The 26,208-nt window shown below is 39.5% G+C and overlaps 1 protein-coding gene across 1 annotated transcript in view; it reads right to left on the reverse strand.

The window, feature by feature from the left end:
* Window positions 1-26,208, reverse strand: part of sh3pxd2aa (SH3 and PX domains 2Aa) — a 306,310-nt gene that overhangs the window by 172,944 nt on the left and 107,158 nt on the right. Inside the window, exons 4-5 of the mRNA XM_060842142.1 lie at window positions 20,034-20,110; window positions 934-1,025 (exon numbers count right to left, since the gene is read on the reverse strand). Coding sequence (XP_060698125.1) covers window positions 934-1,025; window positions 20,034-20,110 — 169 coding nt within the window. The remainder of the gene's footprint in view (window positions 1-933; window positions 1,026-20,033; window positions 20,111-26,208) is intronic.

Below are 26,208 nucleotides of genomic sequence, written 5' to 3' on the forward strand. Positions count from 1 at the left end.
ATCTGGGAAACCTCAGGGTACAACATTTAGTCAATGTCACCCTTGGCATTTCCCACACACCCACAATCTTCATCAACCTCCGGTAGCATCCTGATTCCTCTTCCACCTGCAACTTGAGCCACCTATGTGCATTGGCAATATACTTACCCCAGCAGAATTTTATTTCATCCAGGAAATAATTAATGCAGATGCTAGATGGGTAGAATCCAGAGAAGGAAAAGGCCTCTCAGACACTGCCACTTTAATTGGGGTTGATATGTGATTATTCTCTCATGGCTCAAAGGAGCAATCCTTCTTCTAATTCATACAAGTGTATGACTTTTTGTCCCATGTAACCTGTTCTCCCACATTTTCCATTAATGTTCCATTAACATTGTAGTACTTCTGAAACCACCAGGTCCTTTTCAAAGTTCATTAATCCAATGTTTACACCAAGGCTCCAAATGACTCTGAATCTATCAACACCCCTTGGAGTTAAATCCATATATTCTATAAGCTCATCAATTTTTATTTTTTTTGTGATGGTGGTGAGTGGGACCTTGGGGCAGGGTGGTGATGGTAGGAGTTGAGAGGGCATTTCCAATAACAGTCATCAAATTATTCTAGGAGTTTCTATTTTGCTTTTTCCTCACATAGGAAATGACAACATTCAATGGTAGGTGCAGATACTGAAGGTTTTGTTTGGATGTTTGACAGGATCCTGGAAAAAAAAGGGGGGGGGTCTTAATGATGTATGTATTCTTTTTCCAATTTTTCCAACCATCTTCCATCTTTCCAAAACTTGTCCAGTTTCTAATCTCTGGCCTCGCTGGAATATTGTCATGTTGGTTTAGCACCAGACTATAGCAGAGACTTTATTTCACTTTACATTCAACCATCAGCATACCCAGCTTGGGCTCACTGAGGTTCATCAACGTTCTGCTAGGTACTCACTCCTTTGGTGGATTCAAATCCTCTGGGCGAGGCTCAAAAAACCGGAGTACTTCATCACATTGCGAGATTAGAGGAGGCAGTCGGACCAGAGACTAGAGCAGATTAAAAAAGGAATGTTACACACAAAGGAAAAACCAATACATAATCACACAAAGATTTTAATAACATTCTAAAACATGGATCAGTTCAAAAAGAGTCATATTGGACCGAAACATTAAATCTGCTTTACTTGCCACAGAAGCTGTCAGATCTGCTGAGTTTCTGCAGCATTTTCTAATTTTATTACAAATACGGATACTATGCATGTTTCATTATTAAGCAGAATTCAAATTAATTTTTTTGTGAAAAAGACAAAACATATATCTTTTATTTTATTGATTAAAGCTGAAGTCTGTGTTACATTTTATGTTTTTAGAACATTTTAAAAATACTCTTACTAATAAATTTACTAATGACAACTTTATAATAAATATTTTTGGCTCTGTGTTTTAGCAAGCCCCATCTCCCTTTTTGTGCCCACCATCACCCCACCCCTTTCCTCAGGTACAGTATTTCCATTTATCTATATAGGTAGGTTTTTGCCCTAAGTTCAAACCGAGAATACTCTTCTGGTTCTAACCAAGATTAGTAACACTAAAATATAAACATGTTTCTCTAACTAGATACTGCCCTGATCTGCTGAGCTGTAAAGACTATCATTTTATTTTATTTATTTTTTCATTGTAGATTCAATTAGGAAAGGAGTGTTTCACAATAAAGGACTGAGGAAGGAATTGCTGAACTTTTAACAAGTTACTGAAACTCATTGTAACTTGTGTTTACGCTGTTACTTTGTTCAAACAATGGGGGAAGCTTTTGTAGATGGGCTGACCCCCTGGTGTCTGTGCACAAAGTGACATTCAGCCCGTTAACAGAGTGTTGATTGATTTGTGGAGTTATGTAGAGTTATGGGTACCAAAACTCATCAGCCTGACAACAACTATATGATTGGCTACTAGTGTGTGGGTGTGAACAAAACTGTGGCAGATGGTGTCTGTGTGTGTGTGTGTGTGTAGGCCTCAAGAAAGGAGAAAATTAACTGACTATCAGTTGCTATTAGCTATTGCTTTTAACAAACAAGTCAGAGACTTTATAATTTGTAAAACAGTCACTCTGTGCCTTCTGTGATGAAGTGAGAAAACCTGAAGGAGCAGATCAGCAATCTGAAGGAGTTGGGAAACAAAAGGAACACTCCATCAATTCCTGAGAACTGGTACTAGTGCTACTGAACTGTTCCCTTGCATTTTTCTCCCTAAACCCAAACCACTATATTTCTTGTCTATTTATGTCTGTATGAGTGCATAAAGGAGTTTCAGAATGGAGTTCGAGTCTTAACTATTAGTGATATATCAACAGTTATTGTTGTTTATGTGTCATTAAAATCTCTTCATTTGTAATGTTCTTGTTAAGTTTGGAAACCTTATCTGTGCTTTCTGTTAATCTGTCTATCCAATAGGTAACTGGGCATTTTCTATACTTTGATAAAGTTTTAAGTTGTATGATGACTCCAAGATTAATGGGGCTCCAATTGCAGTAGAGAGGTGCGACATTCTTTGTTTTTATTTCTTGAGTCATCTTTCCCAATGATTTGTCACAATATCACAGACAGACATGAGATCAGTTTCCACATTAATGTCTGCGGCAATTTATTCCATATTTGAGTTCTGAGAAAAGTTACATTGGACTCAAATCATTAACACAGTTTCTCTCTCCATAGATGTTGCCAGATATGCTGAGTTTCTCCAGCAATTTCTGTTTTGATTTCAAATTTCCAATCTCCAAAGTATTTCACTTTTATTTATGCACATTTACACCAATGGTTCCCAGATGAAATGCTTCACCATCTCATTATTCCATCACTGCTCCATGTTATCAATGGTTTATCCCAAATCCAGTTTTGAATGAGCCACAACGCCCTCCAACTAAACACAAAAGGCCGGAACTTTATGGTATTTTAACTGCAGCTGACTTTTTATTAACCAGCATCTATGGGGCCAAGAGTGTGCAGGTTGATCAAATATCCCACACAATCAAGAGGCACACATAAACACATTAACCCTGACCAAGTGAAGCTTCAAGATATCAACATCCCTCAGAAAATCTATGTAAAAACACAACACACCTCCTAAAATCAATGTGAAAACACACAGTAAGTAATAACAATGTAATACAGGGGTATTCACATAACTGTTACACTTTATTTACAACATAAATACAAAGGAATCTCGATTATCCAAGGTCATGAGCAAACGATATTTCAGTCAGTTAATCGAATGCTGGATGATCAAATGCCGTACAACCTTGTTAGCCAAACATCGGGACCTTGCAATCTTGACCAGACAATCCAAAATTCGGTTAATCGAATCCCGGATAATTGAGCTTCCTCTGTAGTTGGATATCACAGTCGATCACTGAATTTGAGGTATATAACATTTGCTGGTTTATCAAAAGAACTGACACTATGCCTTTAAGACAGACTTGTTCTTTCATGTTTCTTTTGAAAACAAGTGGTGTAAACTTGGAGCAAATGGTCTGCTCTGAGCACAGCTATGTAGCTAACGTTTTTAAAAAATTTGAACTGCAGAACCAGGATTATAGTTTAACATTCAGTAGTTGCTGGGCAAAATACTACAGATGCTAGAAATCCAAAATAACATGCTAGAATATTCAGCAGGTGTGGAGTGTAAAACAGAAAGAGTTGAATATGACTTATATCCTTTCCCTTTCCACAGATGTTGCCTGACCTGCTGAGTTTCTCCAGAATTTGGTTGTTATTTACTTTTAGTTTGGCTTTTGATATCTGTTGATTAGACCACAAAAGGCTCAAAAGTAAAATGAATAGGAAGTGGTGAAAAACGTTGGGAATTATGGATCAGGAGTGGAAAAGGATAGGATTAAATCGTAACCCTATCACAGGAGTGGAATCTGTCCAGTCTGTATTTCTGTTCAGTTTAATTATGATGTGGAGGTGCAGGTGCAGGTGTTGGACTGGAATGGACAAAGCCAAAAATCACATGATACCAGGATATAGTCCAACAAGTTTATGTGAAACCGCAAGTTTTTGGAGCACCACTCCTTCCTCAGACAATTAGCTGGAGTATAACCTGGTGTCGTGTTCAGCTAACCTGTACCTTAATTCCATCCACTCACCTTGGTTCCACAGCCATTGAAAGCCTTTGCTAAACAAAAACCTATCAGTCTTAGTATTACACATTCATCCACTCACAACAGCTCTTTGGCATTAACCTCTATGTAAGAGTTTTCTAGATTTCCACTACCTTTGATGTGAAAAATAACTAACCAACATTATCACCGAATGGCCTAAATTTAAGGTTATGCTGTCTTCCTCAGGAATCTCCCATAAGATGAAATTGTTTTACTCTCTCTGACCTAACAATTTTGTAATCATTTTAAAAACTTCAATTAGGGTCACCCACTAATCTTTTATACTCGAGAAGATGCAAACCTACTCAAGAAGATGGGGCCTCCATTCATAATTTACGGCCTTTCATCAGATATCATTCCAGTGATTCTGCACTGCAATTTCTTCCTGAGGTGTGAGTCTATAACTGAGCACAGTTCTCCAAAATATTGTCTAAGCAGAGCTTTATAAACTGAAAGATACTTCCACACCTCTGCACTCCAGCCATGATAAGATGAAGGCCAATATGGCATTAGCCTCTTGTACCAACTGCTATAATCCTCATTGATACCTTCGCATCGCTTCTAGACATGATTACACCAATACACAACCAAGTGCTCATTCACATTCCACCCTCCATAAATCTGAAGTCATCCAAAACTCTGCTGCCTATGTCTAGACTTGTTCCAAGCTCAGTTCACTGAATATCTCTTTGCTCACTGATTTATATCAGTCCTCAGTTAAGCAACATCTTGACGTTGAAATGTTCAAATTTGTTTTCAAATTCATCTAATGCTTTACCATTTTGTATCTCTCCTCCAACACCTCAACCTTCCAAGATATCAGCACTCATTTAATTCTAACCCCATCAGCGCTGTTAATTTTAATCGCTCCAATTGGCATGGCTATGTCTGTATTGGCTATATTGAGCTCTGCATAAACCTCTTTGCCATTTTAGGGCACACCTTAAAACCAATCTTTTTTAACAATCTTTTGGTCAAGTAATTTATCTCATGTGGCTTGGTATCATATTTAGTTTCATAACAATTCTTAATTATTTTATTACGTTAAAGTTACTTTATAAATTGTTGGTGTTGATTCACTTTTAGTGGTTTCAGTATTACTCCTATGTATAACTTAAGTTCAATCATCATTCTTAGTCTCTTGCAATTTAACAATGCTTTGATCTTTCATTTTGAGATCCAAATTAAATGACTGCAGACTTTTCCACATTGAACGCCATCTGTCAGTTTTGCCCAGTCATCTAATCTTTCAAAGCCCCTTTGAAACTTTTGCTCTCATCTATGAGAACAAAACTTGCATTATTATAACATATTTAACAGAGTCAAAAGTCACCAGCTTCTTCATGGGAATGTTAACAAATAGAGATTGACATCAAGCCACATAATGAGGCAGACAGTGACAGTGGTAGCAGAGGGAGATAGTTGTGTTGTAGTAATGTCACAGAACACTAACCCACAGGCCCAGGCTAATGCTAATGCCATCTCAGCTGGCGGAATTTAAACTCAGTCTAAACTCAATCAAACTAATTGAAATTGAAAATTCATGACCATGAAGTTACCATTGATTGTTGCAAAAACCCAGCTGGTTCACAAATGTCCTTTAGCACAAGAAATTGGCCATCCTTACCTAGTCTGGCTTACATGCGAGTCCAGACCCATAGCAATGCGCCTGATGCTTAATAACTCTCTGAAGTGGTCCCTAGCAAGCTCTGGAGTTCCAGGACTATTCAGAGTGCGCCACAAATGCTGGCCTTGCGATTGACACATGCATCCCATGAAAGGAAAACGAAAAAAAATGTTTGAGTTGAAGATGTAGGTTTGAAGGAGTTTTTTTATATAGGAGGTAAAACAGATGTAAGTTTATGGAGTATAGTTAACAGTTTAGGATATGGATGCTGAAGATACTATATTATTGTGCCACTTCACTTGGCATTGTGAGTTAATATAAGAACGCAACAAATATGTGCAGAACTATGCCCTCAAGACTCCTTAGTCTGTTCCACTGTTCAATATGATTGTGTGTGACCAATTTCTGGCATTTATAGACATTGTGAAAAGCTATGGAACACCACATGTAGCATCTAGTTAATTGGGACAACATACTAACCATGTAAATGGTGTCAATATTTACATTGAGGCCAAAAACAGATATGCACTCAACAAGAAGGGCTTATGCCCGAAACGTCGATTCTCCTGCTCCTTGGATACTGCCTGAGCTGCTGCACTTTTCCAGCAACACATTTTTCAGCTCATGCACCCAACAAGGCCTGGAATGCAGATGATCTGTTGATCTCAATGGCAGGTGATCATAATCAGTTTTAGATTCTATTCACAAGTACTCAGTCAAATCTAATTCCAAGTTAGAAAGACAGTCTTTAGAATCATAGAACGTTGCAATGCAGAAGCAGGCCATTTGGTCCACTTAGTCCACACCGATCCTCTGAAGTGCATCCCATCCAGAACTCCCTCCACCCCACAATACCCCTGTAACCCTGCATTTCCCATAGCTAATCCACCTAATCTGCACTTCCCTAGTTACTACTGGCAATTTAGCATGGCGAATCCACCTAACCCACACATCACTGGATTGTGGGAGGAAACTGCAGTACCCAGAGGAAATCAACGCTGCCATGGGAGAATATGTAAACTCCACACAGTCACCTGAGGTGGAATCAAATCCGGGTACCTGGTGCTGAGAGTCAGGAGTGTTAACCACTGAATCACTGTGCCACCTGCTTTGTTTAGTCCACATAAATGAGATGGAGACTAGGTTACATATCAGGCCTTACAGAATATGAAGCGATGAGATGGGCGAAGGGGTCAATTGTGGGAAGATGACAGACAGGTCATTGAGGGAGTTAGGGATTATGTGGTGGTGGAGGATTATAGCGGATGAGGAAGAAGCTATGAAAGCAGAAAGCAGAAGCTAATCAAAGACTTCCTTGAAAGACTTAGTAGAGCTTTGTCGCTCCTGCCTCAACCTCACAGCCAGATTTCCAAAGCCCATCTATGTTGCGCTGATTTGAATGTTACTACCATGAATTCCCTCTCCAAGAAGAGAGGGCATGCCACCTGCTGCCATAAAAATGATAGCAAGCGATTTAGAATCACAAATCATGTATTTTTCAGTATATTGTCAAGGGCATCACAGACTAATTTAGAATTTATCACTCAGTGAGTCAATATTCATTGTTACATTATAGTATATCATATTGACAGCTCAGAATGTTGGACATTATATAGCCTGATCTTCAAGAAGCTTCTAGTTTCTGAAGTTGTAAAGGTTGTTTTTTCTAATCATTGAAACTGTAGGCACGGTGGCACAGTGGTTAGCACTGCTGCCTCACAGCGCCTGAGACCCGGGTTCAATTCCCGACTCAGGCGACCGACTGTGTGGAGTTTGCACATTCTCCCCGTGTCTGCGTGGGTTTCCTCCGGGTGCTCCGGTTTCCTCCCACAGTCCAAAGATGTGCGGATCAGGTGAATTGGCCATGCTAAATTGCCCATAGTGTTAGGTAAGGGGCAAATGTAGGGATATGGGTGGGTTGCGCTTCGGCGGGTCGGTGTCGACTTGTTGGGCCGAAGGGCCTGTTTCTACACTGTAAGTAATCTAATCTAATCTAATATTGTAGATTCTAATGAATGTGGAATCATATTTTAAAAAGGCAAATTTTGGTTTGTTTTTCCATTACTATGCTGAAGACATTAATTCCTTTCTGAGCTATGTGTGTGCTTAAACAAACTTACCAGCCCATCAAAGCACAGGGATTCATAGCTGAACCCGATGTCGCCCATGCCTAACATCTACCAATAAAGGGAAACAAAAACAGAAGTAGCAGGATGGTACATTGATAATGGCTGTGAAGTTGATGATGTCACTGGACCTGTAATCCAAAGCTGCAGTCTAATGTTCTAGAGCTTTTATAGTGCAGTGGTAGTATCCCTGCCTCTGGACCAGAAAGCCCAGGTTCAAGTTCCATCTGCTTCAGAAGTGTGTAATAACATGTCTGAACAGGATACTTAGAAAATATCTAAAAACAGAAGTCAGTGACTTAGTTCACCTGCTGATATCATTGTTTAACATCTAAATTCTGTGTGGCTTGAACATAGGGAAGGCAACTACAGTATTACTAAAGATAGTTGACAGCAAAAAATATCAACACATGAGTCCACTCAGGGGCACAACTATGTACTGGTTAAACTTCGCAGTTATTGAGGAAGGGTTACAAGTATCCTACTCATAAAGACTTAAATTCTACTGCGCCATGCAGAAAAGAATCCACAAACTGATAAAATCCCAAAAACAATTATCATAATTTTTGCTTCATTTAATTTTAACTCATGTAGACTATGACATAATGTGAATTCTGCTGAACTATTCATACTGAAAGTGACACATCTAAGCACAGAAGAACACTGCCAGGAAATAAAGTATGGGATTGATGTAAGTGTCTGCACAATGCAATGCTTGTTTAGAGACTCAGTAATACTCCTCCCTCATCAATAATCTGCAGACTGTCAAATTACTAACAGTCATTGACATGGTTCTCTGTTCCTCCATTCATTACTGATCAGTACAGCACTGTTAATATACAAAGCCCAGTAATCATAAATTTGTTTCATGTTAAATCTGGGTCAGTCTTGTGGACACAAATAATGAAATGCTCTTTCCATTCACTGAAGAACAGTCTACTGCCAAAAATGCAAAGTTCTGCCTCTTCCTGTAACTTCCATACACAGTTCAAAGTCACGTTTGATGTGATCTCTGCTTCATGTCAGCAGCCATGAAAAGGCAGATTGTTCTAAATTGTTTGTAGGAAAATCATACACCAAACCCACCAGAAGCATATTAATGTACCTTATGATTTCTTCTTAAAACACATCAAGACAGCTGGCTACATTAAAATAGTTTGTTAAAACCTGTTTTATAGTAACCTATACATTAAAACACATAGCACCTATTTTTCAGATGACAGATAGCCTTCCAAGTGTTTTTCATTCTGACAAGGGAAATGGAATCACTGGCTGGATCAACTTTTATTGCTCATTCCAAACTGCCTTTGAGAAAGTGGTGAGGTGAGGTGCCTCCCTAAACCACTACAATCCATTTTATGTATGGATACCCACAGGGTTATTAGGAAGGGAATTCAGGAATTTGAACAAGTGACAGTGAAGGAATGACAATTAATGGTAGTGTGTGGCTTAGAGGAGTACTTGCAGATGGTGGTGCTCCAATGCATCTGTTGTTTAGCTGGTGTGGAGGTTGTATGTTTGGAAGGTGTTGTTGATAGATCTTTGGTGAGTGACTGCAGTACATCTAGTAAATGCTATGTACTGCGATCACTGTGCATTGGTAGTAGAGGGAGTGAATAAGATGCCAATCAAGTGATCAAGACATCAATCACGCTTTGCTCTGGATGGTGTCAAGATTCTTAAGTATTGTTCAAGCTGCACTCATCCAGCAAGTGAAGAATATTCCATTACTCTGCTGATTTGTGTCTTACTTAAGAGGGAAATCAGGAGGACAAAACGGGGACATGAGATAGCTTTGGCAATTAGAATTAAGGAGAATTCAAAGGGTTTTTACAAATATATTAAGGACAAAAGGGTAACTAGGGACAGAATAGGGCCCCTCAGCAAGGCAGCCTTTGTGTAGAGCCACAGAAAATGGGGGAGATACTAAATGAATATTTTGCATCAGTATTTACTGTGGAAAAAGATATGGAAGCTATAGACTGTAGGGAAATAGATAGTGACATCTTGCAAAATGTCCAGATTACAAGGAGGAAGTGCTGGATGTCTTGAAACGGTTAAAGGTGGATAAATCCCCAGGACCTTATCAGGTGTACCCGAGAACTCTGTGGAAAGCTAAAAAAGTAATTGCTGGGCCTCTTGCTGAGATATCTGTATCATCGATAGTCACAGGTGAGGTGCTGGAAGACTGGAGGTTGGCAAACGTGGTGCCACTGTTTAAGAAGGACAGTAAAGACAAGCCAGGGAACTATAAACCAGTGAGCCTGACCTCAGCGGTGGGCAAGTTGTTGGAGGGAATCCTGAGGAACAGGATGTACATGTATTTGGAAAGGCAAGGGACTGATTCGGGATAGTCAACATGGCTTTGTGCATGGGAAATCATGTCTCACAAACTTGATTGAGGTTTTTGAAGAAGTAACAAAAAAGATTGATGAGGGCGGAGCAGTAGATGTGATCTATATGGATTTCAGTAAGGCGTTCGACAAGGTTCCCCATGGGGGACTGATTAGCAAGGTTAGATCTCACGGAATACAGGGAGAACTAGCCATTTTCACACAGAACTGGCTCAAAGGTAGAAGATAGAGGGTGGTGGTGGAGGGTTGTTTTTCAGACTGCAGGCCTGTGACCAGTGGAGCGCCACAAGGATCGGTGCTGGTCCGTCTACGTTTTGTCATTTACATAAATGATTTGGATGCGAGCATAAGAGGTACAATTAGTAAGTTTGCAGATGACGCCAAAATTGGAGGTGTAGTGGACAGTGAAGAGGGTTACCTCAGATTACAACAGGATCTGGACCAGATGGGCCAATGGGCTGAGAAGTGGCAGATGGAGTTTAATTCAGATAAATGCAAGGTGCTGCATTTTGGGAAAGCAAATCTTAGCAGGATTCATACACTTAATGATAAGGTCCAAGGGAGTGTTGCTGAACAAAGGGACCTTGGAGTGCAGGTTCATAGCTCCTTGAAAGTGGAGTTGCAGGTAAATAGGATAGTGAAGAAGGCGTTTGGTATGCTTTCCTTTATTGGTCAGAGTATTGAGTACAGGTGTTGGGAGGTCATGTTGTGGCTATATAGGACACTGGTTAGGCCACTGTTGGAATATTGCATGCAATTCTGGTCTCCTTCCTATTGGAAAGATGTTGTGAAACTTGAAAGGGTTCAGAAAAGATTTACAAGGATGTTGCCAGGGTTGAGGATCTGAGCTACAGAGAGAGGCTGAACAGGCTAGGGCTGTTTTCCCTGGAGCATCGGAGGCTGAGGGGTGATCTTATAATGGTTTACAACATTATGAGGGGCATGGATAGGATAAATAGACAAAGTCTTTTCCCTGGAGTCGGGGAGTCCAGAACTAGAGGGTATAGGTTTAGGGTGAGAGGGGAAAGATATAAAAGAGACCTAAGAGGCAACTTTTTCACGTAGAGGGTGGTACATGTATAGAATGAGCTGCCAGAGAATGTGGTGGAGGCTGATACAATTGCAACATTTAAGAGGCAACTGGATGGGTATATGAATAGGAAGGGTTTGGAGGGATATGGGCCGGGTGCTGGCAGGTGGGACTTGTTTGGGTTGGGATATCTGGTCGGCGTGGGCGGGTTGGACCGGAGGGTCTGTTTCCATGCTGTACATCTCTATGACTCTAGTGTAGATGATGAACAGTTTTTGAGGAGTCAGGAGCTGAGTTACACAGCACACAATTCCCAGCCCCTGACCTGCTCTTGTAATTACAGTATTTATGTACTGTTACTGTTGGGACAGTCTATATCAGAAACGTACTGGTAATCTTACTAGCTGCCTAATTAAGGAAATACAATAAGGTTTTAAACTAAACAAGGTAACCGAAGCATTATGCCTGGTAAACGTAATAAATCAACGGATAGAATCAAGGCAGGATAGCAAAATATCAATATGGAAACTGAAGGTCAGAAAATGGTAGGATAGGAAAAACAAAACAAAAAAACTTATAGGACAGTGGATGTCAATGACTAGGCTATTATTTAATGTCATCCATAATTGTCCTTGAAAAGCTGCATTCTTGAACTGCTGCAGTCCATGCGCTGTAGGTAGACCAAAAATTCTGTTAGGGAGGGTTTCCAGGATTTTGACCCAGCCACAGTGAAGAATAGAGATATATTTCAAGTCAGGATAATAAGCGACTTGGAGGGGAGCTTGCAAGTAGTGATGTTTCCTTCTATGGGTTCGAACAGTGCTAAGGATCCTTGATGAATTTCTGCAGTGCATCATGGAGGCAATCAGTAGCAGCAATATGCACTGTCAGTTGTGGAGGGAGTGGATGTTTGTGGATGTGGTGCTAATCAAGTGGGCTGCTTTGTCTTGGATGGCTTTTTAAATGTTATTGGAGCAGTACCAATCCAAATGAGTGAGGAGTATTCCAATACACTCCTGACTTGTGTCTTTTAGATGGTGGACAGGATTTGGGGAGTCAGGAGGTGAATTATTCACTGCAGTACTCCTAGTCTTTGGCCTGCTCTTATAGCCACTGTATGTACATGGCAAGTCGAAATGAGTTAGATTGTGTCTTACTGGAGATGGTCATTGCTGACAGATGTGTAGTGCATATTTGCCAATTTTTCAACCCAAACCTGAATATTGTCCAGTCTTGCTGCATTTAAACATGGATTGCTTCAGTAACTGAGACATTGTGCAATCACTGACAAACATCCCACTTCTGACCTTAGGATAGAGGGAAGATCATTGATGGAGAACTTTGGGCCAAGGAAAGTACCCCAAGGAACCTTGCAGAGATGTCCTGGAGCTGAGATTACATCCATCTTCCTAAGTGCCAGGTACGACTCCAAGCAGCAAAGAATTTTCTCCCTGATTCCCATTGATTCCAGTTTTGCTAGGGCTCCTTAGTGCCACCTTCAGTCAAATGCAGACTAGATGTCAAGGGCTGTCACTCTCACCTCACATCTGGAATTCAGCTCTTTTGTCCATGTTTGAACTAAGGATGTAATGAGGTCAAGAGCCGAATGGCCCTAGTAGAACTCAAACTAGGCATCTGCGAGCAAGTTGTTGCTGAGCAGGTGTTACTGATGATCAAGAGTAGACTGATGGGAAAAGTAATTAGCTGGGTTGGATTTGTCCTACTTTTTGTGCATAGGACATACCTTGATAGATAGATTGATTGATTTATTGTTGTCACATGTACCGATATACAGTGAAAAGTTTTGTTTTGCATGCTATACAGGCAGATTCTACCATATAAAGTGCAGCAGAGTAGCAGAACAGAGTGCAGAACATAGTGTTACACTTGCAGGGAAGGTGCACAGGAGGGATCAGAATTATTATTTGAGAGGTCAGTTCAGAATTCTGATTTTCAAACTTTTATACCTTCTGCCTGACGGAAGCATGCGGAAGAGACTATAACTAGGGTGTGAGGAGTCTTTGATTATGTTGGTTGCTTTCCTGAGGCAGCGAGAAGTACAGAAGGAATCAATGGATGGAAGGCTGGTCTCCGTAATAGACTGGACCGTGTTCACGATTCGCCGTAGATTCTTGCAGACTTGGGGAAAAAAAGTTGTCAAGCTACACTGATGCTTTCTATGATGCATCTATAGAAGTTGGTAGGCGTCCCTGTAGACATGTTGAATTTCCTTAGGAGGCTAAGAAAATACAGACATTGAGGCACTTTCTTGATTGTCACATCGAGGTGCGTGGACTAGGACAGATTGTTCGTGATCAACACGCCCAGGAACCTGATGCTCCTGACCATCAGCACCACTGAAGCAGGTAGGGGTCTACCGTCCACTCTGTATCTTAAGACAATGACCAGCCCCTAACAATTTTGCTGACATTGGTGGAGAGATTGTTGTCTTTACACCATGCCATTAAGAACTCAATTTTTTTCAGTATGCTGTCTTGTCGTTGTTTAGATCCAAATAACACCACCATTTTTATCAGCAAACTTGTAAATGGAATTGGGGTGGCATCTATCTACACAGTCATGAGCGTATAAGGAGTATAGTAGGGGGCTGAGTACACAGCCTTGTCGGGCATCAGTTGAGGATTATGGTGGAGGAGGTGCTGTCACCTATTCTTACTGATTGTGGTGTATGGGTCAGGAAGTCGAGGATCCAGTTACAGAGATGGGGGGGGGGACACGGACACAAGACCTAGACCTAGTTCTCAGAGTTTAGATATGAATTTGTTTGGAATTATGGTGTTGAAGACAGAATAGTAGTCAATAAGTAGTAGCTTGACGCAGGTATCCTTACAATCCAGATGTTGCGGGGATGAATGCAGTGCCAGGGAGATGGTGTCTGCTGTGTATCTGTTGCGTGCTACGCAAATTGCAAAGGATTAAGGCAATTTGACAGGCTAGAATTGATGTGTGCCATGACTAACCTCTCGAAGCACATCATAATTACAGTAGTTAGAGTCACCGGCAGCAGTCATTGAGGCACACTGCATTATTTTTCTTTGCCATCAGACTGATGGTCGTCTTCTTGAAGTAAGTGGAGACTTCAGATTGTAGCAAAGAGAGGTTAAAGATGTCTGAATACTCCCTCCAACTGGTCCACATTGGGTCTGGCTGCGTGCCCAGGGACTTCATACCAGCCAAATCGATTTCCATGGGTTCACTCTCAAGAAGAGTGATCAATTTTCCACATTGTTGGATAGATGCCAGTCTTGTAACTCTATTGGAATAGCTAGAGATGCAGCAAATTCTGGAACACAAGTCTTCAGTACTATTACCAAAATGTTGTCAGGACCTATAGCCTTTGCAATATCCAGTGCTTCCAATCATTTCTTGATGTTATGTGGAATGGTTGAACACTGGCATCTCTAACACATGGAGACCACTGGAGGAAGATGAGATGGATCATCCATTTCGCACATCTGGTTGAAGATTGTTGCGAATACTTGAGCTTTATTTCTTGCACTGATGTATGGGCTCCACCATCATTAAGAATGGAAATAATTGTGGTGTCTCCTCTTCCAGTGAGTTGTTTAATTGTCCACAACCATTTGCGACTGGATTGGGATTACAGAGTTTAGATCTAATCATTAGTTGTGGGATTGCTTAGCTTTATCACTTGCTGATTATGCTGTTTGGTATGCAAGTAATCCTGTTTGGTAGCTTTATCAGATTGACACCTCATTTTTAGGGATGCTCGGTCCTATTCCTGTCATGCCCTTCAGCATCTCCACTGAACCAGGATTGATCTCCTGGCTTGAGTGTAATGGTAGAGTGGGAGATATGCAAACACACTGTGTTGGAGTACAATTCTGCAGTAGATGGCACACAGTCCCTCATGGATGCCCAGTCTGAGTTGCTAAATCTGTTTGAAACCTGCAACATAATGTAAGGTATAATCAATGCGAACATGGGACATCAGCTCCACAAAGACTATGCAGTGGCTATCTTATCCATACTGTCATGGACAGATGGATCTGCAGCAGATAGATTGGTGAGATGGTGATCAAGTATGCTTTTCTGTCTTATTGGTTCAGTTACTAACGTTACAGCAGCTATGTCCTTTAGGATCTGACCAGCTCAATCAATAGTGTTGCTGCCAAGCCACTTCTGGCGGTGGACATTGAAATTCCCCCACCTAGATTACATTCTGCCCTCTTGCCACCCTTAGTGCTTCCTCTATGTGTTCTTCAACATGGAAGAGTACTGATTCATCAGCTGAGGGATGATACATGGTAATCAGCAGGAGGTTTCCTTGCACATCTTTTGACCTGATGTGATAAGACTTCATAGGTTCCACAGTCATTATTGAAGTAATCAGTGCAACTACTTCCTGAGTGTAGATTACTATGCTGCTTCCTCTTTGTTCCTCGGATAGGACAGGATATATCCAAGGATGGTGGTATTGTTGGTGTCTGGAACATCGTAAAGTATGATGATGTGAGTATGACTATGTCAGGCTATTGCTTGATTAGTCTAAGAGACAGCTATCCCAATCTTGGCACTAGATACCAGATGTTAGGAAGGGAGAACTCTGCAAGGTCGATAGGGCTGTACTTGCCATTGTTGTTTCTGGTGACTAGGTTGATGTCAAGTGGTCTGTCCATTTTTTTTTGTTACAACTTTGTAGTTACTGTTGGGTGGCTTATAAGGTCATTTCAGAGGACGGACATTGCTGTGATTCTGGAATCATTTATTGGCCAGACCAAGTAAGGAAAACGGTTTCTTTCTCTCAAGATCATTAGTGAACCAGATGGGTTTTTCCAACAATCAGATGTGGTCATCACTAGATTGTCATGGTCATTATTAGACTCTTAATTCCAGATATTATTGAATTCAATCTGCCATGGTGAGATTCGAACTTTAATCCCCAGACAATCACCAAGTTTCTGCATTAATAATCTCGCGATAATACTACTAGGCCACTGCCTCCCCTTCTGAAAGAAAAGTCAAAACCAGATGCTACAAAAATAAGAAAAAGAAACAAAATGGCTCTATACCTGAATTCATAATGAACTAGACCAGACCACCCAAAACATTCTTAAGCAGGCAGCCCAGACCATAACTTTGCAATTTATTCCAGTAAGTATACAGTGAAAATTACCCGGATTAAGTTAGCGAGGTTGACTGAAAGGTTTAAACGAGACAAAAAAAATGTAATCAGAAAATTACACAGTGAAACACGAAGACCAGCATGAAGAACCCCCACAGAACTCAGTCTATTCAAACCAGACTTAAGTACATACACAACAGTTCCAATAAGCAAACCTTCTTTAAAACAGTACAAAAAAGGGTCAGATGCTGACAGGTTGAAGTTAGAAGGGCAGAAGAGAGTTTCCACATAGCTCACTGTTGAACTCCCAACCAGTTCTGGACTGAATTAAGCTGTTCAGCTTGAGAGTTGACCACTCCCTTTTCATTCTACAGGTCACTTGTAAAACATGACCACTTCAGCCTGAAGTCTCACCAGTTCACACAAACAAAAGACCTCTCAAAATCCTTTTCATCTCTGTACCAAACCAGTCTGATTGGAGCCCGGTCTGGTTTATTACCCCTGTGTAAAAAGTCTAGGGCAGACTATCCTTGAGCCAAGGAACAGCTTTTAAAAGAATGGTCTAGCTTTGTGACAGCATCTAATATCCATACCAACGTTAATGAATTGAAAATGCACATTAAAGTGAATAAAAATGATCTAATGGCCATTACAGCAATCAACAGTGTTTGACACTAAAAATATTATAATGATATTAGGTTACAGTTAGCTAAAGTGAATTGGATAGATAGATTAGTAGCAAGGATAAAAAGAAAGCAGTGGCAGACCTGCAAGGAGGTAATTCACGTTTCTTAGCAAAGTACAGCTGTATGGAGGAAATATTCTAAAAGAAGGATAAACAGCCATGCATAACCAAGGAAGCTAAGGCGAGTATTAACTAAAAAGAAAAAGCATATAAAAAGGCCAAAGTCAGTGATCATCCTGAAGATTGTGATAAATTCAGAATCTAGCAAAGGAGGACTAAAAACATAATTCAAAAACTGACAATAAGAGCTTCTTTAAATACAGAGAAAAGGAGAAAAGAGAGAGGGCCCTTAGAAAATGAATTGGGGGGATGGATATGGGGAACAAGAAAATTTCAGAGGAGTTAAACAGAAATTTTAAATCAGTCTTAACAGTGGAAGGTACTTCAAACATACTATTAATACTAAAGAATGTGGGGGGGGGGGGAAGAAAGTAGTAATTAGACAAACTAATGAGACTAAAGGCAGATAAGTCCCCTGGTCCTGTCGGCTTGCATCCTAGGATCCTAAAAAGCTAGCTGCAGAGATAATACATGCATTGGTTGCAATTTTCCAAAAATTCTTGGGTTCTGGAGAAGCACCACAGGACTGGAAGATTGCAAATGTGACACTCCTAATCAAAAGGGAGGGAGGGAGGCAAAAAGTAGGTAAGTATGGGCTAATTCATCTAACATTGGTTTTTGGAAAAGTACTGGAATCCTTTATCAAAGTAGTAATACAGGTACATTTGGAAGATCACAATCTAACCAAGCAGAGTCAGCATGGCTTCACAAAAGGGAAATTGTTCTAAGTTATTTTTATTAGTTTATAAAATTTGCTTGAACTTTAAGGAAATCTCAACCATGGTGGATAGAGCAGTAGATGTCTTGTATTTGGACTTGCAAAAGGCCAAATAAGTCCAGATAAGGTACCTCACAAAACGTTAAGCCACAAGACAAGATCCACAGTGTTAGAGGTAGAAACTGGCATGGATAGAGAATTGGTTAATGGGCAGGAAATAAAGAATTCTTTTTCAAGTTGGCAATCTGTAACCAGTGAGAAGATTTGTAGCTCGGTTGTTCATTGTTGTGATTCTGTTCACCGAGCTAGGAATTTGTGTTGCAGGCGTTTCGTCCCCTGTCTAGGTGACATCCTCAGTGCCTGGGAGCCTCCTGTGAAGTGCTTCTGTGATGCTACTATAAATGCCAGAGGAAACATCACAGAAGCGCTTCACCTAGACAGGGGACGAAATGTCTGCAACACAAATTCCGAGCTTGGCGAACAGAACCACAACAGTAACCAGTGAGGTTCCACAGGGATCAGTGCTGAGACCACAACTGTTTACAACATATATTAATAACTTGGAGGAAGGAAGTGAACGTACTGGAGTCAAATTTTCAGATCACACAAAAATAAGTGGAAAGACAGGTTGCAAAAGAGATACAAATAGTTTGCAAAGAGATTAATATAAACTAAATGATCTGAAGATTGGCAAATGGAGTGTAATGTGAGAAAGTATGAAGTTATTCAGTTTAGAAGTATATAATATTTCTTCAATAGAAAAAACTGTAAAAAGTTAGAACATAAAGGAAATTGCGGGTACATGTACATGAAGCACTGAAATTAGAACAAGTAGTCATGAAGGCTAATGGAATGATGGTCTGTATTTTCAGGGGTTAGAGTACAAGAGCAGGAAAATCTTACTGCAAATGTACAGCATGCTGGTGAAACCACATCTGCAATACCATGAGCAGTTTTGTTCCCCATATTTAAGAAAAGATATAATTTCATTTGAACCAGTTCAAAGAAGGTTCACAAGGATGATCACTGATATAGAGGGACTGTCTTATGAGTGAAGGCTAAACAAGTTGGGACATGACTCACTGAAGTTTAGAAGAATGAGAGGTGATTTCATTGCAACATATTGGATTCTTAAGGAGCATTACAGAAAAAGTGCTGAGAGAATATTTCCCCTCATGCCTGGGACCAGAGGACAGTCTCTGAATAAAGGGGCATCAATTTAAGATCGAGATGAAGAGGAATTTCTTCTCTTAGAGGGTTATGAATCTTTAGAACTTCTTCGTACAGAGAGCTGTGGGGGCTGAGTCCTTGTGTATAGTTAACGTTAAGATAGACTGATTCTTGATCAGTAGGGGAACCAAGGGTTATGGGGAACACAAAGAGAAGGGACTAAGAAATATCAGATCAGCCATGATCCTATTAAATGGCAGAGCAAACTCAAGAGGCTTAAAAGCCTATTCCAGTTCTTAATTCTTATGGTCTTACAAGGCCTCCTCCATGCACCTGCAATGTGCTCCCATGTCTTCTCACCTTGTATCTACTATATACATGAGATAGGAGTGGAAATAACTCTGGGAAATCATTTTCTTTTACTTCTTGAGCATCTCAATCAGTCACTCAAACATTTCATAAAGAACCCCACTCAAACTCATTAAATTGTTTGACACATTGTCATTTAAATTTCCCTAACATTAGTGGCCAGAGTGATCATTAACCTGTCAAATTAAATGAAATCTTCAAAAACATCTTCTAAACATTTAATTCAAACTTGTAACTAATTGGTAACTAAGTTCAAAACTGTAGCTCCAAATGACGACACTTTAGACATTGTGTGTGTGTTAACGGAGTACCAGGAGGGAAAACATCAGTCCATAGCCTCAACTATTCTGTAGACATGATGGAGCAGCTTGATTCTACAAGTATGGATGGGGACTCTGAATTAGTTCCAATTCAGTTGAATAAATCCAGGTACAGCAAATAAACTGCATTTCTGGAATGACTCAAAGGCAGTTGGCATCACTATTCTTCAGCAGTCCCTCAGGATAGGTGGCTGTATCATTAACCTATTGGCAAAACTAAAAATTAACATTGTTAAACCTGCTGAGTCCCTGCATACACAATATGCTTACCCTGCAATATTCATCAATAGGTTTCAGTCTCTTCATGGCCACATCCCTGACATGGCTTCTTCTGAACAGGATTTTGCCTGAAATTTAAACCAAATGAGTGACATTAAATTTCAACAAAAACTGAACAACACACACCAGGCAAAAGTCTGGAATATATTACTTGAACATTTCAAACTCTAGTAACATGTCTATAATGACTTTGGAATACAAATTATTGTAAAGTTTAAGTGAACATTATAACAAACTAATAAATAATAACAAATTATTAGGTAACAAATTAACGAGTCTTCAGACTCCATAACTTTATAGCAGAAGTTTCCCCTCCCCACCCAACCATCAGCTCCACTACCACTAGAAGGTTTAACAAGTTGACTCTATATTGAGAGATAACAATTTAAGACTGCTCTCTCTTACCCATTCTCCCTATGTTAGCAGGCTTTGCAGAACATTTGGCTGAACGATAGCATAAACATGTGTTTCTTCATTGTGGTTCAGAAATTATTGAAATACAGTGGATCAGTACTTTGTGGCACCATGTAAAAGTCATGTTAACTTTCTACCAATGATCTCTCGAGTTACACAGAGTTACCTTTTGTTTAAGATTTGTTTAGTAACAAATCTGGACAGTCACAGGAAATGGTGTCATTCTGTAGTAATAATTTTCCAAATAGACTGTATCCTCACAAATGATAGAACTATATCCCAAAGTACCTGTACAATTGTGTTACAACACAGGGTAAACTGCTCTGCTAACTTAAACCCAACAAACAGAGAAGCTCACCTCACATCATAATCTGTTAAATTTCAAGAGGTAAAGAACCATCCTAGATCTCACTATTTAAAGCAAAAATTAACAATTTTAATCTTTAAGTCCAAAAGATAACATTAGACAAACCTATTTACAACTCCTTTCTCTTAAAACTATCTTTTACCTTCTACCCTTCAATACTGGTCCAATAAATTCCCTCTTAAATTTATGGCAAATCAATTTCAAACCCAGTTGTCATCTTTGGATGTCAAACTTTGTTTGTAGATGTCTCTAGGTCATCTTCAGTCTTCTGCTGCACAAGTTTCTTCTGGACAGGTCCCTTTCAGAGCTATTCTGCTGGCAGTCTTTACTTGTTGATACTCTTTGCCATTCTCCCCCAACTGTTCAAAAAACATCGGATCATTTCATTGGTCTGATGTCATCCCAAATAGTAAAATGTAAATTCGATTGGAATTTGGTCTCTGGGCATAATTTAAATTGATTGGCCGAATGTGAATTTGTTTTTTTTAACCACAGCAACACATCACCAATTATTAGTGTCAATAAAATGTTACATTTTTAAATTGTTCAGCACAATCAGTCAGTCAGTCCTAGCCAGCTTCCTCTCTCTCTTAAAGGTACAGTACACACCTACACCTTCATAATAATAGAAAGTAACTATTTTTAAACAAGTCCAATCTTTTAGTGAGAGCTTTAATTCAGTTAACCACATTGCATAAATTGACAAACTTTCCATATTAATACAACCAATTTTCACCGAATTAACTCTTAAGTACTGTAAAATATCTTATCACTTTTGAGTGGTTTGCATGTGGGATGAACTTCCTCAGAAAGTGGTGGATGCAGGTACAATTACAACGTTTAAAAGACATTTGGATAGGAAAGGTTTGGAGGGATATGGGGCAACAGCAGGTAGGTGGCACTAGTTTAGTTTGCGATTATGTTCGGCATGGACTGGTTGGCCTGAAGGGCCTGTTTCTTTGCAGTATGAGTCTGATTCTGTGACTCTATGACTTGTTTTCTTGTTCCATTAGGCCTTTGCCTAAACATTAAGTCCTTCAGACCTTATTAGATAACAGATTCTACTGTCTCTTTTGAAATAAATCTATCAATATACCATAACAATGATAAATAAACAAAACAAGATAGACAAAATATATCAAGATACATAGGGGAAGCCATTAAGACCACCAAGTCTGCTGTACAATTTAATATGATCATTGTTAATGGAACACAAAATACTTTTATTCACAATGGAACTATTATCCCATCTATCACTGATAATGAAATATTTTACAATCTTTAGTTTAGATATACCCAAAGACTGAGCTTTCACAAGCCTCTACAGTACAGAATTCTGAAGATTTCCCACCTTCTGAGTGAAAAACATTCTATACGTCTTCGTCCTAAAGGACATTCCTTTATTTTTAAACTGAGCCCTGATTCTAGGCTCTGCAATCAGAGGAAACCTACATCTACCCCACCTACGCCTTTCAATATTTTGTTGATTTCAATTCAATTTTGTCATTCTTCAAAACTCTAGAGAATATAGGTACAGTTGCTCAATCTCTCTCCATAGGTCGCAACACACCAAGTACGGGCTGACTAAGCTTCTATATATTTGAAGCAAGTCTTCAACGTTTGTCTACTCAAATACTCTTTGAATAAATGCTACATTCCAGAAACCTTCCTAATAGCTTGCTGTGCCTGCAGTGACTTGACAAGGATACTCAAGTCCACTTGCACATCTGTATTCGTTAACCTCTTATCATTTAAGAAACAATCTGCACATCTATTCACTGTACCCATGAGGATAACCTCATATTTCTTCACATTATATTACATCTGCCATGTTCTTACCCAACCATTTATATCTTATTCTCAACACACATCCCTGCTTACTGTAGTATTATCTGAAAACATACAAGTATTACATTTGGTCCCCATTTTGAACCATTGTGGTGATGTGTATTTTGAACAGACCACAGCCCAAATACTGATCCTTGCGGTACCCCACTGGTTACAGACTGAAATACAAGAATAACCTCTTAATGTTGTTTTCTGTCTGTAGCCAGTCCTCAACTGATGCCGGTAAATTTCCTCCAAATCATTCAACCACATCCTTTAAGTGTGCTTACAAACCTCCAATGGGGTCCTTATCAAAATGTTCTGAAAATCCAAGTACACTACGTCCATCAACTCCTAGCGATCAATTTTGTTGGTAACATTCTCAAAAAACTCCAACAAATTTATAAGCATGATTTTCCATTCACAGATCCATATTGACTAAGCCCAATCAGATCATATTAATAATCTAAGTATCCATTGATCCTAATTTATAGCACTTTCCCTATTACTGATGTCCTTTATTAAATAGTAGGGTGATACTTGCAAGCTTCCAATCAGCACACATCATTTAAGGAATTTTAGAAGATGACTACTAACGCATTGACTATCTCAACAGCTCCCTCCTTTTTTTATTCATTCATGAGTGTGGGAACCATCATTGTCCATTCCTAATGGCCTGTTGATCTGAGTACCTTGCTAGGGCCATTTCAGAGGACAGTTAACTGTCAACCATATTCTTGTGGTCTTGAGTCACATGTAAGCCAGAACAGGAGAGGATGGCAGAATTCCTTCCGTAAAGGTATGAGTGAACCAGATTTTTTTACAACAGTCAACAATGGTTACATGATTTATATTGATTTCATGGCTCATATATAGTGATGCTTCTAAATGTATTTACCCAATCCTCTTCAGCCACTTTGACTCTTATGCCTGCAAAATTTCTCTACTCAAACTTAACACTGTTGTTTCAGAACAAACTACTTCACTCCCAAATATAATTTAAAATGTTTCCATATTGTGAAGAGATTGGGCATTATAGAGTCATAGAGAGGTGACCTCATCGAATTTTACAAGAGTCTTAAAGGATTAACAGGGTAAATGCAGGTGAGATGTTTCCCCTGGTTGGCGAGTCTAAAATCAGGAGGCATGATTTAAAAATAAAGTGGGTGTAATTTAAGTTCAAGATGAGGAGAAATCTTTTTAATCAGAGAACTGTGTTTGCTTCATCTCTTGAGTACATTTAAGTTGGAGATTTGATAGACTTCTGATTACCAGTGGCATATAGGGTGATGGAGATGAAGTGTTTGATCAGCCACGATCATACTGAATGACAAGTTGGACTTGCTGAATGGCCTACTCCTGTTCCTACGTTCCAAACAGCACTGTGGGAGTCCTCATACCTCAAGGGTTGCAGTGGTACAAGAGGATTGGTCACCACCTTCGCTGTGGCAATTAGAGATGGGCAGTAAATGCAGGCCTATATCCCATGAATGAAATCATTTAAAAAATTGATGCATGTGTACCTGACGGATTCAGTTGAATTGCCTCATAAGATACTAACAGCGCACCACAAGACCCAGTTCAAATTTCAGTAGTGTAACATGGAACTTTGGAGTCTTTTCAGCATTATTCAAAAGCTGACTTTTGGCTAGAAATCAAAACCCTCAGTGAAGTGAGGCTTGCAACTTCCTGCACTGTAAACACGTAGGAAAAAAAAATCCCATTTCCACTGACTGACCACAATTTGGCTAAATCTTGAAAAGTACAGTAGTCCTTCAACTCCACCAAAGGACTTTCATCTTGTATAAAAATCTGGCAAAAAAGAATACGGAAAATATTCGAAAATAGCTCAGTGCAAGACACATGCATACTTAAATAATATTCATAGAATATTGAATCATAGAGAAGTACAGCACGGAAACAGACCCTTTGGTCCAACTCGTCTATGCCGACCAGATATCCTAAGTTAATCTAGTCCCATTTGCCAAAATTTTGTCTATATCCCTCTAAACTCTTCCTATTCATATACCCATTAAGATGTCTTTTAATTGTTGTAATTGTTCCAGCCTCCACCATTTCCTCTGGCATTTCATTCCATACACGCACCATCCTCTGTGCGAAAAGGTTGCCCCTTTTACATCTTTCCCTTCTCTCTTTAAATCTATGTCCTCTAAGTTTTGGACTCTCCTATCCTGTTTTCCAGTATTCTAAACCTATTCATAATCTAATATAGGTTATTGCAATTATACAGTAATAACTGGCAAAGAGGTAACCACTAACCAAGTACAGTCACTGTATTTCCATCATGAGATAAGCTGTGGCTCTGAAACTGATTGATACTGTTTTGTACAACGATTTATTGCTAGGGCATTGTATGAAAAAATCCAAAAGCTGCTCAATGATTCAGATGATACTGAAAACTCCACAAGGAATTCATTAGAATAAGCTCTCAAAATTGTCCCAACTTTAATTCAAGACAGATTCAGACAACTTGCTCTAAGAAGTCAATACTATTCTGATTCATTACAAAGTTAGCATAAAAGAGCTTTGGAAAATTACATGAATAAAGGGTTTATGAAAGTAACCTGACTGTAATCAACAGGAAATATTAATTCAGGTCAGCTAAAATCTATTTGATGAGAGTTCAGCTTCCATATGCAGAACAACTAAATTAAAGGGACTTTGAGGATTTCAAAATAGAGTATTCTGTTGTGGTGCGTTGATTCACCAGCTTCAGAATATTGAAGTAATCTACAAGAGAATCACAGGGTTTGAAAATGAACCAAGGGAACATTTCAGACCACAGTCAAAAATAAACTGCTTGTCCCCTCACCCATCCATGCTAGGGAGTGTAGACAGTGTAAAGGGAACTGTCAGAGGCTGGAAGATTCAAAGAAACCACAGGCATCTGTGCAGTCAGGATATGTGAACACAGTCTAATTGTTATTTTGGATGAAGAAGTGTAGAATGAAGCATTTTTGTAATTAATATATATAATGTATAATATATATACATATATAACTTTTACCATCATTTATTGAATGTGGACAGAGCAAGTCTGAAGTTTATTGACTGTGTTTAATTGGCCTGGAGAAAGTGGCAGTGACCTCTACAGTTGATGGTCAAGTACATCAGCATGGCTGTTAGGCAACATGTTCCAAGATTATAACCCAGTAATGATATAGTTACGAGTCAGGATGATGTGTGATTTGAAGGAAACTTGCAAGTGATGATATTCCTATACATCTGTGCCCTTATTTGTCTGCACTGCATCCTGTAGGTGTTACACATACAGTTGTCACTGTGTACTGATGAAGGAATGAGTGTTTCCTTAAAGTGGCACTCACCCTCCATCTCACTGCTGGAGTTCAGTGCTTTCATCCATATTTTCAGCAAGACTCTACTGACGTCTAGAGATCATGTTTGACTTACTTTTTGTATAAATGATTTACCATGTCCGTTTTGTCAGGTGGCAGTATTGTGTGTACTGGAACAGCCGAACTAGAAAGTATAGTTGGATCCAGATAAACCATTTCCATGCTACGGCTATGTTCTTAT

Source organism: Hemiscyllium ocellatum, chromosome 22 (genome assembly GCF_020745735.1).
Source record: "Hemiscyllium ocellatum isolate sHemOce1 chromosome 22, sHemOce1.pat.X.cur, whole genome shotgun sequence".
Lineage (NCBI taxonomy): Eukaryota > Metazoa > Chordata > Chondrichthyes > Orectolobiformes > Hemiscylliidae > Hemiscyllium > Hemiscyllium ocellatum.